The following is a 17,588-nucleotide window of genomic DNA, read 5'->3' on the forward strand; positions in this document are numbered from 1 at the left end:
GTTGTGTGGGTCTTAAGGCTAGGGATGCCCAAGCTCCTAAGAAAAAATCCTGGAATGCAATATCCCAGGACCATCTCTTCTGGATGTCAGTCCCCTGCAAGCCCCGGAGAGGCGAGACCTGCTTGGACCCCACTGCTCCCCGCCTCCCAGGACCATCCCGATCTTCCTTTGGGGCCCGAGTTGCCACGGGGCTTGGCACAAAGGCCTCCATGGCCCTGCTGGGGTTCTTGTTTGCACATGTTTTAATTAATTCTTTTCTATAAATCCTGTACGAAAGAGCCTCTTCAACTGTAATCACCTGCAGCTATGAGGAGAAGTGGCAAGGCAGAAGGAGCTCCAGCAGAGGGAAAGGACAGCACCGCTGCCCGGGTGGCCCGGGGGGAGGGGGTGGCGGGAAGGACCAGGGCTGCCAGGCAGGGCGGGGCCGGCATTTCTAATCCCACACCATCCATCCCAGGTGGTAGGTGCGCGTGTGCTGAGGTGGGAGGGGCGGAAGAGCACACAGGTAACCCTGCTCCACCCCTGACCGCTCAGCCTTCCACCCGAGGCACACACACTTGAAGCAGCACCTCCAGGCCCCATCAGCTTCGGGAAGGCGGAGGGGACGCAATGCCATGGGCTGAGGTGAGTGACAGTGTCCCTCCGGCACTTGAAGGGGAAACAGACTTACCAAGTGTGCTGGGGATGGTGACCTGGTGTCCTTGACTGTGGCGCTGGAGGGGACATCGAGGAGGGGCCACTTCATCTGCAGGTACTGCACAGGGGACAGAAAACACAAGGCAGCTGGTTAGAGGAGGTCTCGCGAGCACCCCCAAGTGAGCAGAGGAGGAGCTCTGCAGTTAGGGTTCTGCTGGTTCACCGCACCTGCACGAGCTCCTCCCCGGTCGGCGTCCAAGCGATCATCTCCACGGAGAGCACGCGCTTATAGTCACCCCTACCACCACCAGCGCCCCCCCCGTCGTTTTGTGGGGGACACGCAAAACAGCACAACCAGCCAAAGTGTCCAAAGAACTGATCACTGAGGGTCAAGTTCTGCCTGCTCTAGTCATGGGACAAGCAGGGCTCATCAAGGGACCAAGGGCTCCCAGACGGTGATCTTGCCCCCTTCATCCCCATCGCTTATAGCATCACACACAATACTCCCTAGGACATGGCCTCCAGGAGTGTCTGGGGAGTGAATGAATTAAAACCATCTGCCCGACACTCGAAGGGTCATGGGTAATATCTGTCCATACTCAACAATGCTGATTTAACTTTTAGCTATAGCGTTTCTTAACCCTGAGAAGATTATCTAGTACCTTACCTGTACTAATCCAAACCCAATAGTAAACCCTCTACACACACACACATGCTCACACACTTTCTTTAAACTAAAAGCCTCTCCTCAACCCTGGCACAGCAGTCTTTGGCGAGGGCCTGGAAGAGAATGAGTGGGGAGGAGGGGAGGGGCCCTGGGGTGAGCCCACCTGGGTTCCAGAGTCAAATGCTCATGGGTTCAGGGTCTCCCTCTGCCAGGCTGTGCAACCCTGGACAAGTGTCTTAACAACTCTGAGTCTCAGTTTCTTCATCTGTAAGGCAAGGCTAGGTCCATAATTTTGCCGGTTGTTAGGATTAGGGACAATGTCAAGTACAGAACACAACCCTTCCCACGTGGGAGACATGTGATAAACGGCAGCTATCATTTCCATAAGCAAAGCATTAGTCTTCGCCAGGGGCAAAAGCACACATGTTGTCTCGGTGTCAACACTGATACGGTGCTTCTGGGCAATGGACCAGCTATGCAGCCTCTTCACAGAATTCTTGAGGTTACTTTGAAAGTTACACCTCCAATAAGAAATGCTGCCTCCAGGAAGAGTTTCACAGAGAGACAGAAATAAGTCTCTGAGTTTTCCCTTGCTCTGGTCATTCAACTCCAGGGAAAAAGAAATCGTGATTTGGCCTTGAGCTAAGTGCCCAGAATTGGAAAAGTAGGATGGGTGGTGCCCCTCTGCTCTTCATCACCCACAAACAAGGACTGAGAGGGCAGGGTCTGGGCTTTCAAAACAATGTCCACAGGCAAGGATAATAACCCTAGGACACATTTAAAGAGGGCCAGTGGGCCGCACAGATAGCAGGTGGATGGGCCAAGCAGGCCTGGCTGTGGGAGGCTTGGGAAGTGGGAACGAAAGAGGGGATTTAAGGGGCCCTACAAATAAGGACAGTCTCCACTCCAGGCCCTCTGGTACCTGCCCCTTCCTCCCTCCCTGCTGCCATACTATCATTCCGCCCCTGCGTTCTGCTGACCCTTCCCACCCCCACCCATTTCTTTCCCTACGCAGAGCCTATACTTTCTAGATGAACTAACTGGGATTTCAATGCCTTTGGCAAATTAAAAGGACTGGACAAATACTGGAATCATTAGTTAAAATTCATTTCCTCAGTGAATAACATTTGTGCCATGCGGGCAGTTTCCAAAGCATTTCCTTCCTTCCTTCCTTCCTTCCTTCCTTCCTTCCTTCTTTCCTTCCTCCCTCTCTCCCTCTTTCTTGTTTTTTTTAAGATTTTATTTATTTATTTGAGAGAGAGCACACGTGCACACAAGTGGGGGTGGGGGGTGGTGAGGAGCAGAGGGAGAGGGAGAAGCAGACTCTGTGCTGAGTGGGAAGACCGTCATCGATCCCAGGACCCTGAGTTCATGACCTGAGCCTAAGGCAGATGCTTAACCGAATGAGCCACCCAGGCGCCCCTCAAAGCATTTTCACACACGTAAACTGGTTTCATCTTCACAACAACCCTGCTGTTGTAAGTAGAGGTAACTGTCCCAAATTTTCGGAGGCGCTAATGGAGGTAAACACAGGGTGAGTGATTAGCCCGACTTCATGAGGGGAGCTGCAGCTGAGGTCCCTTGACTTCAAACCCCACACTGTTCACTACAACGCGAGTCATAACACTTTCCATAGCATCACCTTCTTGAAACCCCACCCCTACCCCAGCCTGGATTTTTCTCTCTCCCTTTCTGTCTCACACAGGGCTAGCCACCTCAAAGCTGGATGAATATTTACACATCAATGTTCTCCCGTGGGGATGTTTCCCTAGCACTAACACCCTGAGCATTTCTGTTTATTTCCTGAAGGTGAGCTACAATCACAAATATCACGTGCTAAAGAGAAGTGTCCCAAATCCACCCCAACACGAAACACAGTAGAAGGGTTCCTGAAACCCACCAGCTCTACCAGCATCTGGTTTCCTAGCTGGAGTCCTAAAGGCACACACTGCACTCTTCATTCTTGTTGGCTTACCAGGGAGGTTCTTAGATCAAAGAGGAATCCCCCTGAATCCTAGTTCGGGAGAGAACATTATCAGCGACCTTTTCAGGCTGTGAGGCAGAGCAGGCTTGTGGGAGTCGAGCGCAGGGTTTCTCAACCACGGCACGACAGGCATTTGGGGCTGGATATGGTGGGAGCTGCCCTGTGCATGGCAGGATGTCGAGTAGCTTCCCTGGCCTCTACCTACTAAATGCCAGTAGCTCCCAGTCTCCTGCCCGTTTGCGATCATCAAAACCGTCGTCTCCAGCCTGCCGAATGTCTCCTGGAGCGGCCAAACTGTCCCTCAGGGAGAGTCCCTGCTCGAGTGGCTGAGGAGCTGGTACCTCATATACTAAGAGCTACATGAGGGTCTGCCTTCGAACTGGGGCTCTCAAGGTGCAAACATGCATAGAGACACACACGCTTGGAGCAAGTGCTTTTAGTAAGAGCTACTGGTTTCGGTTGTCCATCACAGGCTTGGTGTCTTAGCTACCCACTGCCTGGAATGCCCATGGGTGGAAGAGACCACACTGTCCTCTTTGCTCTGCAGGGTTCCCTCTCACTCATTGGCTTTAACTGAGGCCTGGAAGCTTCGAAGTGGGTGAAGATCTTTAGCCTTATCCACCACCGAAGTCTGGCCCCATAGAGATCGGTCAGACAGGTGGGGAGAGCGGTTCTGGGAACAGTGGACATCTGGCCCAGGACCCTTCCCTCTCCAGCCAATCTGGGGGGCGTAGGGGTGCAGGTGCGCAAGTAAGGATTCAGTCTGGGAACAGCGAAATGGAGGATTGTCCCTTCCCCCCATTCTAACTTGTTCTGCCTTTTTAAGATTTTGAAACAAGTGATGAAGGGGGGTGGGGGTAGGGGAAGACCTATAAAAAGGCATTGGAACCCGCTGTAGCTTAGCTATCAAATGCCTCTGGATTGCAGTTCTGAAGAACGGAGCATTGAATAGGGACAGCTGAGCTTCCCAGGACCATGACTTGGGGCAGCAGGGGCCAGCAGGGGCCAGCAGCACCCCTCTGCTCCTCTCCGCCTCAGCATGAGAGATGTGGAGCTGAGGCTGGTCAGGCCTAACCCAATGTCTAATGGCAATAAAACTCTGGCTGCACTTCTCATCCAGCCCCACAAATCACCCTGGGGCCAGTTATTGGTGGGAGCATGTCCTTAGGGATTGAGAGAGGTGTGGCCGAGCGTAGGTTCTCTGCATGGTAATGGCATGTGGGCAAATTAAAAATGCTGGTTTCTCCAAGCCCAGTCTAGGCTCCATCTGGCTGAACCCAACTGGCTCCTGCCCACTGTATCATGCTCAGGCTGCAGCAGAGTGAAACCACCTCCCTGCTGGGGATGCTCTCTGGAGTTTAGAACATGGAACCTGGCGGCATCGACGGAACCGATGACCAAGCAACAGCAACGGCTGTCACTCATGGGATGCTGTCTGTGGGACAAGTCTCTCTTCTGATACCCCAAAACAGGAAGAAAAAACCAGACCCAAATGGTGAGTAGAACCACTCTTGAGTTACGTAGCTGCTCAATATGCCACTGTACGTCGTGACTCTGAGACAGAACAGAGACGCAGTCGCCCACTCTTACTGAATCTGGGAAACTCTTTCTGGGGGTTGGGGTTCCACAGAACACACTCGGGGAAACCGTGCTGCTGTGGTTCACAGTTAAGCAGACGGAGGCTGTGGTTTAGAACCCGTCTTGGCCTCATTAAGGAAGGATGGTTCTGTTCCCGGTTTTAAATCTTTTTCACTCTTGGGGCGCCTGGGTGGCTCAGATGGTTGGGCGTCTGCCTTCGGCTCAGGTCGTGATCCCAGAGTCCTGGGATCAGGCCCCGCATCGGGCTCTTGGCTCGGCGGGGAGCCTGCTTCTTCCTCTCTGTCTGCCTCTCCCCCTGCTCATGCTCTCTCTTTCTGTCTGTATCTCTGTGTCTCAAATGAATAAATAAAATCTTAAAAAAAATAAAAATAAAAATAAATCGTTTTCACTCGAATAGTCGTTGAATTCTCTCCGATCTACCAAGACGGTCATGTGGTTTCTCTTATTTGCCTCAGTTGTGATACGGATACACGGGGATAGATTTTTCTTACACGAAAGCGCCCTCGCATTCCCCAGGTAAACCCTATCTGGTCATGGTGGCTTGTTCGTTCTTGCACTGTATTGTGGAATGCTAACCGCGAGTGTCTTAAGATTTTTACTTCTCCGTGCCTAAGTAAGAGTGAGCAAAAGTTTTCTTTTTTGTGCTATCTTTATCAAGCGTTGCTATCAGTGTTATTTTGGCTTTATGATTTATAAAGGGGGCTGCACCTCTTTTTCTTTATGCTCTGGGTCCCTTTCTCCTTCTTGGCCCCTCCTCAGTGCCCTCCTTAGGGTGAATACTTGGCCAGGTGGGCTATTTCCATTCGACTCGGGCCCAGGGAAGGGTCTCTCTGGAGGGTGCTCTCACTGGACAGCCAGAACCCCCTTTCCTGCAGGGAGGCGGAGGTTCGGTCCTACAGGGTCCCTGCTTAGCTTGAAGACTGTGCAGCAGATTAATTGCAGCTGTGCCCTGGAATTTCCCCAACATACAAATCTTCATGATGTAAAACAGCTGGGAGGAAATCCCAGCATGCCCTGGACAGAGGCAGAACTGCCAATGAGCTACGGAGATTAACCCTCCACCTCCCAGAAGGCAGCGACCCCCCCCCCCCCCCCCATCTGCCCCGTTCCAAGCTTGCTGTGGTGCTGGTGTGGACAGGCCGCTACAGGACTCTGGGTAACGCCCACATTCTCCCCATTCACACGTTCTCACAGAAAACCCTTTAGGCAGGGCCCGGGCAAGAGAGGAAGCAAAGCTTCAGGTTACACAATCAACAGCAATGCTCCCAGAAGGAGTGCGCTACAGTTGGAAGCAAGGAAACCAGTCCTCTCCAAAGGCTTCCCAGGTGAGAACACCCCGCCCCACAAAACTCCTTCCACTTCGTGGTGATCGCGATAAGCCTGCAGCAGAAAGAAGGGCCTTCCCTTGAGCTTTCCCCTCTCACGGTTTCTGTGTTTCCACAGCAGAAGCCTCCCAGTTTAGATGACCAGTCTTTCCTGCCTCTCTGGTCTCCAGTGATAAACAGACCCTCTGGGGCCCCAAAGCCAGGCCCCCCTGAATAGAGAAGAGGGCTTTCCCAGACCTCCCTCTTAGGAAACTGTGTGGTGCGTGTGGCCACCCAGGAAAGCAGGCTAGAAAGCCAAGCCCACAGGCAGACACACGGCTGTCCACCAGACAGTGACAAGGACATTGTGCAAAACGCAGTAGTTTAACGTGAAGAATCGTATTATAAATGAAAAAAAATGTGAACCAATGATGAGTTTCTCTTTACTCTCCATTCTGCCACAGTTGGGGATGTAATTAATCATTCCTCATCAGGACTACTGCAATGGCTCCCCCAAATTCTGTTAAGAGTTTAGCTTCTAAAAACTAACTCATCAGGGGGCGCCTGGTTGGCTCAGACAGTAGAGTACGTGATCCTGCATCTCAGGGTCGTGAGTTTGAGTCCCACTTTGGGCATGGAGCCTACTTAAACACACAAAACACCAAAAAAAAAAAAAAAAAAAAAAAAAAATCCAACTAACTCATCAGATCTCTTCTTTGCTGAAAATCCTTTCCTGGTTGGCTGCCGGGGTCAAGGGATAGAGCCCCCAAAGTCCCCAGCAATCCGGGGCCAACCTATCCTCTTCCAGCTTCAACCCTCACAGCTCCCCTAAACCCTAACACTAAACTGCACTCAAGTTCCTACTAAACTCTGCCATTTGCGCGGCTGCTCCCCAGCTTGGAGGATCCTTTACTTGCAGGGAACTCTAACCCCTTCTTCAAAATCCTGTCCCAAGGTCACCTTCCCAGCTCCCCACAAAGAGCACTAGTAAAGCACTCTCACCTCTGTGCCTCAGCTGAGCTTGGTATTCCCATGACATTCTTCATGCTGTGTTGTTGTTATCCATTTGCAAATTCTGTCTACGCTTTGGACTATAAGCTCCTCAAGGGTCACGTCCACATCCCCAGTTCCTTGCCCAGAAGCCAGCATTCACGATGTGTCCAGACCCTGTCCCATCTTGAGCTTAAGCCCTTATTCCACGTCTGTAACACTGGGTTGTCCAGTCTCTTTCTGAATCCTTTAGAGATGTGGAACGCACATAACGGAGCTCTTTCCACCCTTGAGTGATTGGTTCTCACGTTAATTGGCCTTCTTTTGCCAAGAATTTGGCTGTGACGCCCAACCCTGTCAGTTCCTGGAGGCCTGTTTAAGATCCTCTAACTTCTGTCAAAATGGACACAAGTTGATCTAAATTTGAAAGTCTACCGACATTGAGCAATGGGCTCATTAGTGGGGAGACAGAAACACTCTCCCAACTAAGAGCAAATGTTTCGTTTCAGGAAATCACTGAAGATAAAATGAAAGTATTTAGAACTGGTTTCCAAACATGATGGATTAGACGAAGTTCCAAGAGCAGAAGTATAAAAAGCAAAGTTTACACTCTTATCCCTTATTTTCTTTTCTAAAGAGGAGTAGCTTCTACCTTTGCTTCGTTCTGCAGCTGAACTAAAGCCCAAACACGGTCACCCTCTTCGTTTCACTCATTTGTAGAAGGTGGGGTTCCTTCTTAAGGTTTTGCTAATAGGTGGGTTGTTACAAATAAATCCAAAATGTCTTAATACAAGCTACTTTTTCATGTAATAAGACACACATAATTTTCCTTGGAAAAGTTATTTAGAACCACACTTCCGCAGTGTTTTTTTAAACCAACAAAATGACTTTTCTCTGAAGCACCTGTCACAGCATTTAGGTCAGCAAATATTTTTGGAGCCCCTCCCGTGCACTGGCAGCGGAGGGACTCTAAAGATATTTCATGACTGAAGAGTAAACTCAAAAATAAGAGTGGGTTGGTTAGGTTTCAGTTTTCCCATAAACACCTATTCCCTGCCCATTTCCTCAAATAATTCCCTTCTTTCCTGGAGGGCCTTAAACTATTCTCTTCCTCTTCCAACTCGGAGAATCTGGCAATTCCGCGTACCAGACTTGACCAAAGGTTAGTTTTTAAAAATTGGCTCCCCTCCGAGGCCGATTTCCAGTGGTGGAAGGACACAGTGTGGGAAGCGAGAGACCAGGATTCCAGGCTTGTTCTAACCTCTCTGGACTCGATCATGTCACCTTTATTTAAGACTTATTTATTTGAGAGAGGAGAGAGAGACAGACAGACAGACAGACAGACAGTGTGGCGGGCAGGGGCCAGAGGGAGAGAATCCTCAAGCAGACTCCCTAGAGCCTGACACAAGGCTCAATCCCACGACCTAAGTGAAAACCAAGAGTCAGACGCCCAACCGACTGAGCCACCCAGGCGCCCCTCGATCACTTCACCTTTAAAAGGGGGTATTTTACTTCAGTGGCCTGAAGGCAGGGACCTGGCCAGATGGTCTCCCCTGGAAGAAAAAAAATGGAATGTCTGTCTACACCACAGGGGGTTCCTGGGAGTGGAGATGTGTGGAGAGACTCAATAAACAGACTCAGGAGTCCTCGCTGGTCCCTGCTCACAAGCAGTGGACCTGAGGAGGCTACCTCACCTTTCAGAACCTCTGGTTTCTCACCTGTAATGTGGGAATAATAGCACCTACCACCTGGCAGAATTTTTTTATTGCGTGCAGCATCCACTTGGGAAAGGACCAAGCAAAGGGCTGAGCACATGGAGAGCTCTTAGGAAATATGTGTGTGGTCCTTAAGATTTAAAGTTACTTCTGTTCAATGAGCCTCTCACCTGCACTTTACCCACCCAGGGCCAGGGAAGAGCTAAGTAACAGAGAGTTTGACCATCACTCTTCTCCGGGTGCTTCGTGCGCAGAGGTCCTGCTCAGGGCTGTGCTAGGACACGTGTGACAGCCAGCTCTCTGAGCAAACACACAGACACAAACCCCGCTTTGTAGCCTCTGCTGGTATCCGCGGCGCAAATATTCCCACCGGGGCTGATTCCAGGCCACCCGGTGGGTCCCTGCCGGCAGCGTTGGCAAGAGAGGCTAAGGGCTGGCTGGGCAGCAGCGGACGGGAGCTGCGGGGGGCTCTGGCCACGGACTCCTGGAAGCCTGACGTGCGGGGGCCTCGGCTGAAGCGGACCCGACGTCTTAATGCAGGAGCCAGGACCTCTGCCCCCAAAGGTTTTTCTTTCAAAAAGAGTCAAACTGCTTTTGGGTCCTCATTTCTGAAGCCCAGAACCACAGGCCTCCTCCGTGTAGGCAGCTTCTCACATTGCCTGTGATCTTGGGGTCTGCTGGGCCCGGGCAGTTTCTGTGCTCCCTGCCTGACATACAAGGTGACATACACAGCACAGAGCAGCTTCTTGGTACGAAGTGGCCTTGGACGCCCGGCCCTCCTTCCCCTCAGCGGAACCCTGCCGGATCCTCTCTCCTGCCCCTTCTGCCTGGGCCTTATCATGGTCATCTCTGCTGTACACGGGCAGCAGCCCTCCCTTCGGGGAAGATCACCCATCCCGGCCCCCATGGTGGGCTCAGACTTGGCCGAAGAGCCTCTGCCCCTGCACAGCTTTGTGCCCTGTTCTCTGGCCTGCACGTATGCACCCCCATCTTGATGACCTAGCAACACAGCAGAGCTGAGTCATTCTGGGGAACGGCTCCATGGTGTCCGCTGTAGAGAAATGCCATGATCTACGAACAGCCCAGATGCACAGACATCTAAATGCTTCCCGGTCTTTGCTGCAGCGAATGTCCCCAACACTCATTATTATGCTCACGTAGGAACACAGCTGTAGGACCCTCTCCCAGCTGGGAGGGGTACTGCTAGGTCAAAGGTACGTACATTTGGGTTTGGGGAAGTATTATCAAATTTCTCGGCCTACACTGCTACCAGGAACATATGAGAGAGCTTATAGCCTTGCCCACAGAATCATCAAACATACTGACCTTTGCCAAACTGACAGGTGAAAAACGGTAGCTCCTTCTAGTTCCAATGTGCATTTCTCTTGCTAAGTGAGGCTGGGAATTGTCATGTGTACAGGTAATGATTTGAAGGATAGACAAAAGATGTGTGTGGCCCAGAGGAAGCGGGGGTGAGGGGGGTGAGGGGGCGGGGAGAGCTCCCTCTCCGTGGCTCTTCATGAGTTACAACGCACCGTGCTTATCACAGCAAGAGTAACAAGCAAAGCTATTAAAAATTAATCTTTGCTTAATCTTCCTTCCCCAGCCCCTGCCTTCAGTTTTCCCAACTGGAACGCTCAAAATCTGCCTTCATGTCTTGGCTTCCCCCACCTCCTGTTGGCCAACAAGTTCCACGGATTCTAGGCCTCTTTCTAGATTTTAGGGATTCAGGCCCTCCTCATTTTGTGGCAGGGCTACTGCAGAGCCCTTGGTCTGCTTCTGGTCTCCTGGCTCTGGTTCAGTTCTGCTCCAGGCTCTGTCTAGGAAGCGCTAGGAGGTAGCAAGCCGGGCTGAAGGGGGTGGTGGTGCACGTTACTTTGCCTCAGACTGACAAAATGTCCAGCGTCCACATCAAAGAAGAGGGTGCTAGATAGAGATGAAGGTATCCCAAATCCTGCCCCCTGGTGTCACCACTGCATCTGTCTGCCTCCCCATCTCCTCTAGTCCATCCGTCACTTGCCCCTAGAAGTACCTTTCTAAAATATAAAACTAAGCTATTTAAAGGTGGCAGGTGGCTTCCCATTCTTCCAGAACTGCCTACTTACAGAGCGGACCGAGATGCCGTGAAGGCTCTGCACAGAGCACTCCGTTAATGGGACATGGGCACCTTCTGCACAAGGAAACTGTTTCTGTGCATGATATGCCACAGGGGAGATTTTTTTTAAGCACTGAAATAACAAGAACGTAAGTCAGCAAATGACAGGCTCCCAGAAGATGAGTTATGGTGGGCAGGATTCTCACGGAAAAACTGGAAAACTTCTCGCAGGAGGTAGCAGGAGAGCTGGGTCACACAGGCAGGATACACTTCTGTAGTCATTTTACTTTTTAAAGCATTTTATATGAATTATCTCATTTCGTCTTATTGACCCCTAGATAAAGATAAGGCAGGTATTATCAACCTCATTTTAGAAAATGGGGAAAACTAGGGGCGCCTGGGTGGCTCAGTTGGTTGAGCATCTGCCTTCCGCTCAGGTCATGATCCCAGGGTCCTGGGATCGAGACCCACATCGGGCTCCCTGCTCAGCGGGGAGCCTGCTTCTCCCTCTGCCTCTCCCCCTGGCTTGTGTTGTCTCCCTCCCTCCCTCTCTCTCTGTCAAATAAATAAATAAAATCTTTTAAAAATAAAAATAAATAACAATGGGGGAAAACAAGTCTGCTGGAAGCCTCTGGATTTAGGGTTTCCCATGGTCATGAAGCACCAGGATACAGAGCTTTGGACTGTTACGGTATGACTCAAAGGGTGTAAGAGCATGCTTTTGGTCTTCGAGAAGCTTCAATCCCACCTTGGAATCTTGGGGTAGCAAATACAGAGCATGAAGGCTGCCACGCCCCCCTCTTGTGCCCTGGTGGACACTCAATCTTCAACCCAATACACCAGGCAGCCACCAGTTGATTAAAATTGATCTGGGAGGTGCAGTCTATTTATTCAGTCTGATTTATGCCTGAAGGTAGATAGAGATATTTTGGCTAGTAAGAAGGGAGGGTAGGACCAGGCCTCGGGAATATCTGTCTCTAGGCTGGCACAATGAGGAACTAAGTTTCCAGACAGAGGTGAAGGAGCCACAAAGAATGTGACTGGACAGCAAAAAGAATAATGACTTGCATGAAGCCCATTGACCAAGAAGCAGGCCTGGGAATTCTGCAGTTTACGGATTTTCCCCTGTGGGAGGAGAAGCTGGAAAGCATCCCAGGTATTGAGGAGAAAGGAAGCAGGATCTGTGTATAATCAATGGGAACAGGAAGTGCTTATCGTGGGTCAGTAACACACACACAACACAAAAGAACAGCCAGGCGGCCTGGAGCGGCCTCCCTCCAGAACCCTTTTCCAGCACTCCTGCAGCCAGCGCGGGCCAAAGCCAACCACTCCTGGGCACCGGGAAGTGGGAAATGTCTGAGGAGGTCCCTCCGCCGTTGCGCAGTTCTGGGGGAGCGCTCTGACCCCACAGGCCAGGGAGGATGCTAAGAAGAAGGCCACGCCAGCCACCCCGACACAGGGCCGTCACTCCTGATCAGGGAGCCTCCAGCATGGGCTCCTGTGTCCTAGCCTGGTGGGCATGCAGTGCATGGGCACACATGGCTCAGTCACCCACAGGGCACCACCAAATGATTCTGCATTGGTACTGAAGCGAGGGGACCGAAATTAGGATAGGACAGTGGAAGGGCTATAGGAAATGAACATTTATTGTGGGTACACCATATATCTACATAAAGATGGTTTATACACCTCATCACAGCACCAAACTCACATGACTCCTCCTCCTCACTTCCTGAGAGGGTGTTTGCACCTCCTTCTCAGTTCCCATCTCACATCTGCTAAATAACATCCATTTTTTAGTATTTAAACTATTCATTTTAATAGGCTTTAAAATATATATCCGTCGTAGATGTAAAAAAGGAAAACCGATTTCTTGGACCCTGCTGCTTTTAATGAAGCTCCATTTTTAAAACGTGGGGAAAAAGTGAGTCAACTCAAAGAAAAATCTTAGGTAAATAATGTAGGTGCTACGAGGCCAAGATGATGCATATAGTTACCAGCAGGGAAACACTGTTGTAGAATCACCTGTTTATGGCCATTCAGAGGCTACAGCAAATTATGGGTGAGGATATCCCTCGGAACTGGAAGAGGTTCTGCACACAAACCCAAAAGTCAACATGTTCCAAGACACACCGCTATCTTTTTCCCAAATGCTCCTCCCCCAGACCCACCATCGTCTAGTGCACTCCCAAGTGAAGACCTGAGAAATCTTTCCCTTCGCCTTCTCCCTCACTGTCCGCTGGCTAGGAAGAAGGGAGTCACTAAGCCCTGTCCACCAGCTGCCACAGTATATTTTCTTCCATTTCTAACACCCCTGACCTTGCATTGGCTTCCTACCCACTCCCTGCATTGGCTCAGTCCCTCCTCCTGGTCATTCACATACTGCCCTGCCCCACTAACTTCCCGGCCCATAGCCAGACTCATGGATCCTGCATCACCTCCTCCTAAATATTTTGGGCACAGGAACCAAAACTTATTTGTGCCTTGGATCCTCAAAGCCCATGGCACAGCACATCATTTGTGAGAGGTTCTTGGTAACTACCACACTATGTTGTAGAGTTAACGAGGGATGCAAGGGCTTCTCTCTCCAAGTGTTGCTTCTCAGCCGGTTGCGGGGCGGGGGGTGGGGGGGTGGGGGGGGCACAATGTATTCAAAAGCCAAAGGCCATCACTGGCCTTGCTCCTGGGGTTGTTGCCAGAGCCCCTAATCTTGTTGGCCTAGGGTGAGAGCAGTGATAATCACAACCTTTTAGGAACACAATGGATGGAGCGAATGGCTGTCCATTCACTCTAGTCTACTGGCTAATAAAGACTCCGTTTACTTAATACAGTAAGACTGATGAAATCAAACATTCACGGCTATCGTATCTGCTTCCAACAGTTTTCATATTTTCCCCTATGGTGTATATGTTGATTATAAAACATAACCTGGTATTTCTTAGCTCTTCTGTAGTGGGGGCCACGGCAGTGGGACTGTGTTGCTCAGTGCTGCCATGGGCTATCGTATTTCTGAAATCATACTGTCTGATAGCAGTATCATTTCAGGCAAGCAGATACATAGGTGCAAGAGCCAAGGACAGCAAACTTTCTGCGTAGAAGGGTAAACAGATTCCTCTAAAGATAATATTTACCGATGAGTTAGCTTGTGCCAGGCACTGTCCCAAGCTATTTCCATGTATTATTTCATTTGACCCTCTCAGCCTTATAAGTTGATGCTATTTTCCCCACTGAACAGATGGAGAGACTAAGGTAGCAAGAGCTTAGGTAACCTGCCCAAGTCCTGTCTCATCCCCAAAACCACACTCTTAGTAACCCTCTCATTTACACTCGTGTTGGAAGAAAAAAAACAAAAAGCAAAACAAAACAAAACTACACCATGCCTCTAGCCCCATTGTGGCATTTGTCAGATGAGGGCGCTGGGGCCCCTGGAAGAGTTGGGATTAGGATAACCCAGGTTTGGGGGCTTGTATGGATCAGGTTATTTTTTGCAACCAACATATCAGCTATAGGGGAACATATAAAAGTAATTGGAAGGGGATAAAATATTACTCTAAGCAAATCAACATTATGAATGCCAACCAGCAGAAGTCATAACACCCAACAAAGGAACGATTGTATTAGTCCAGATTTCCCTGTTGGGGAGTGTGCTCGTAGCTCCACACTGCCCCCTGGTGGTTCCCATGCAAACACCGGAAGCAGGCGAGGCCAATGAGTAGGACGAATAAAGGCTCTGGATAGGGATACCTGCCATACTGAAAGCCACATCAGGGAAAGGCCTTGGAAAACCTAGTGGGACAGACAGAAAAGAGCCTTTGGCGCCAGGCACTTACCCAAACAGTCAAGGAAAATCTCTGGGTTCCACTTCCATTTGTGTGCAGAATTTGAGATAAAGAAGTGATGAACTCACTAAGGAGTTAAATCCTTTTAGTCTGTCAGATTGGCAAAGGCTTTTCTCCTTTTTAATTACCACGGGCATTTTTCAAACCTCGTTGGTGGGAGAGTAAATTAGTAAACCTTTCTTGTGCAATTGGGAGGCATGTATCAAGTCTTCCAAAGGCCTGCCACCCGTAGGAATGTATCCTAAGGAAATAATTAAGGATGTGAGCAAAATGTAGCTGTGAGAAAGCTCACCGAGGCGCTGTTTATCACAGCCGAAAGATATTAAGGACATTGTGTTGCAATGATGATATCTGAATTTATGAAGTAGGTGAGTATTTACAGACACGGAGAGGTGTTTACTACATACTGTTAAGTGAAAGAGCAGGATACAAAACATGTACAATCCCACTTTTTAAAAACATATCTTTATATATGTGTTGAAGAAAGATCTGGAAGGATATACACTAAAAGGTGAACTGAACTGATCTCTGAATGACAAAATTATGGGTTCCTTTTATTTTCCTCTTTTGACTAAACATGTATTGCTCTCCAAATGTAAGAACATATACATGCAATGTGTTTTTGGTGTTTTTTTTTTTTTTTGCGTAGAAATTTTAAAGACAGATAAAACTAATCAGAAAAAAACCCAACAGTGGAAGCCATACTCAAATCTCCAGTCCCACATTTCCAAACTTCTAAGTGCTATTTTCCCTTGAATGGTGTCCTGCCCCTGACAATTCTTTCTAGCCATCCCCATGAGGGCCTGAAAAAGGGTGATCTCAGCCACTTAGGAATCTCTGCCGGTCCCTGGACAAGATGTGCTGGGCCAGGGGTGCTTGACGGCCAGCAGCTGCACGCGTTCTTCCTCAGCTGAGGAAGGGTCTGCTCTGCAGGCCCTGCGCTTTGGGCCTCTCTTCTTGCTCTTTCCCTTCTCTGAACACAGAAGGCGGCCCCAAAGGGGTAAGATGCGAGTGCCATTCTGCTCAGAGGGGAAGGGCTGGAGAGATAGTCCAGTGTGCTGGAGAGCTGCCTGAAGGAGCTTTAAAAAACGGATTCCCGTCCCTTGTCCCCATTATGGTCTGACTGTTCTTGGGTAGGGCTGGAGCATCCCGTTTTTTTAAAAGCTCTTAAGGTGATGCTCTTGTGGGCTTTTCTCCAGATGCCAACACCCCCACCCCCACCCCCACCCCCGCAGAACTTTCTGCAGTTCTACACACTGTTTGGGCTTCTCTTCCAAAGATGGCTTCCTTGGATCTGCAGCCCTGTCCCTTGTACACTCACTCTCCTTATCCCCCAGAGCAAGCATCCACCCGCCTACCCACTCAGCGGTTTTTAGTGCTACCGGATGCCAGGTACCCTGGTCTCACCCCTGCCTACATCCTTGCCCAGAATACTATCTTTATTACAGAGGAATGATTATGTGGATAAGGCTCAACGTGGAAGTTTCTAGTAAATACAGAGAATCCAAAACCTGAGAGCGGCCCTTGCTTGGGGGGCTTAGACGGGAAGTGCCTGCAGCCGTGATTCCTGCTGATGTTACTGGGCAAATTTGCTGTATTCCTTCAACATTCCGGATGGCGTCAGCACATTACATGCCTCGTTTCTGGATTGGGAGAGGGGCCGTGTCACATTCCCCAACCTCTCCAACCAAATCGAGGGCTTGGTCTTTAATGGAATTTCAAATATCCAAGGCTAGGCTAGTTGGGTTGGGGAAGGGGGTACATTTCAGTGCTCAGAAGCCCTCAAAACATTTCTCGAATCTCATGTCATCTCCCAAGTGACCTGGTAGCACACCAACTCTAGGCACAGCCAGTGCATGAAGTTGCTTACAGAACTTGACTTTCTCGCAGCTGTTTGGGGAGCAGGGCTGGGAGCTGGTCAGGCCTTGTTCAGGGCCCGCGTCTGATAACCCCACGATTGCACATCTCTGCCCCTTCCTTCCTGAGGCCCTGGTTCCTACACGCTGGCTCTGAAAAGCAAACGCTGAACTGGGTGACAACGACTCTCCCGTCCCAAGATCCATGATGCACACAGAGCCAGACTAGGTAAGTGTGGCTCATCCGAATGCTTTTTTCTAATTGGCCAAATTCTTTATTTGATCCACCTTGATTTCCTCTGTTGCATTCTTAAATATCCCACACTACTTAATAATTCCTCAGGCTCAGGCATACTCAGAGTCACTCAAACACATGCTAAATTAAACTCACAGTCATGGTTTGAGTGGGTCATTAATTTCTTTCTCCTCGATTTCTATTTGTCCTCCCAAAGAAGCAAAGCCAGTGCAGGTGGCCAGGGTCCCACCTCACCCTTAGAGTCTTTTTATAAAAACCAAAGACACCCACTTTTGCCCTTTTCACTCCTCCTGATGCCTTGGTCCAGTGTAATCCGGCTTCCATAACATTGACACTGTTATTGTTAAGGTTGCTGCTGGCCTCTTAACTACCAAATCCAATGTCATTTCTCAGGTCTCTTCCCTAACAAGCCCCGATCTTCTGGGAACCCCCCACCTCCGCTTTCTGCTAGTTTTTACACTCACCCCCTCCTACCGCTCTTCAGTGTCTTGGCCTACCCCTTCAAATGCTGGTGTTCTCAGTCCTCACTGTGTCCTCTTGCCCACCCCCGGGGCTGGTCAGCGGCCACATGGTAATCACACTCATCTCGTGGTTTGCCCCCAACCTTCTTCCTGAGCCCCTCACCCCTCATTTCCAGCTGCCTCCTC

At 50.0% G+C, this 17,588-nt stretch overlaps 1 protein-coding gene across 2 annotated transcripts in view; it reads right to left on the minus strand.

Annotated features, from left to right (window-relative positions):
- Positions 1-17,588, minus strand: part of TCF7L1 (transcription factor 7 like 1) — a 150,805-nt gene that overhangs the window by 19,609 nt on the left and 113,608 nt on the right. For both annotated transcript variants that reach the window (XM_078056365.1, XM_036117345.2), the window contains exon 4: positions 671-754. In XM_078056365.1, coding sequence (XP_077912491.1) covers positions 671-754 — 84 coding nt within the window. The remainder of the gene's footprint in view (positions 1-670; positions 755-17,588) is intronic.

Source organism: Halichoerus grypus, chromosome 10, assembly GCF_964656455.1.
Source record: "Halichoerus grypus chromosome 10, mHalGry1.hap1.1, whole genome shotgun sequence".
NCBI lineage: Eukaryota > Metazoa > Chordata > Mammalia > Carnivora > Phocidae > Halichoerus > Halichoerus grypus.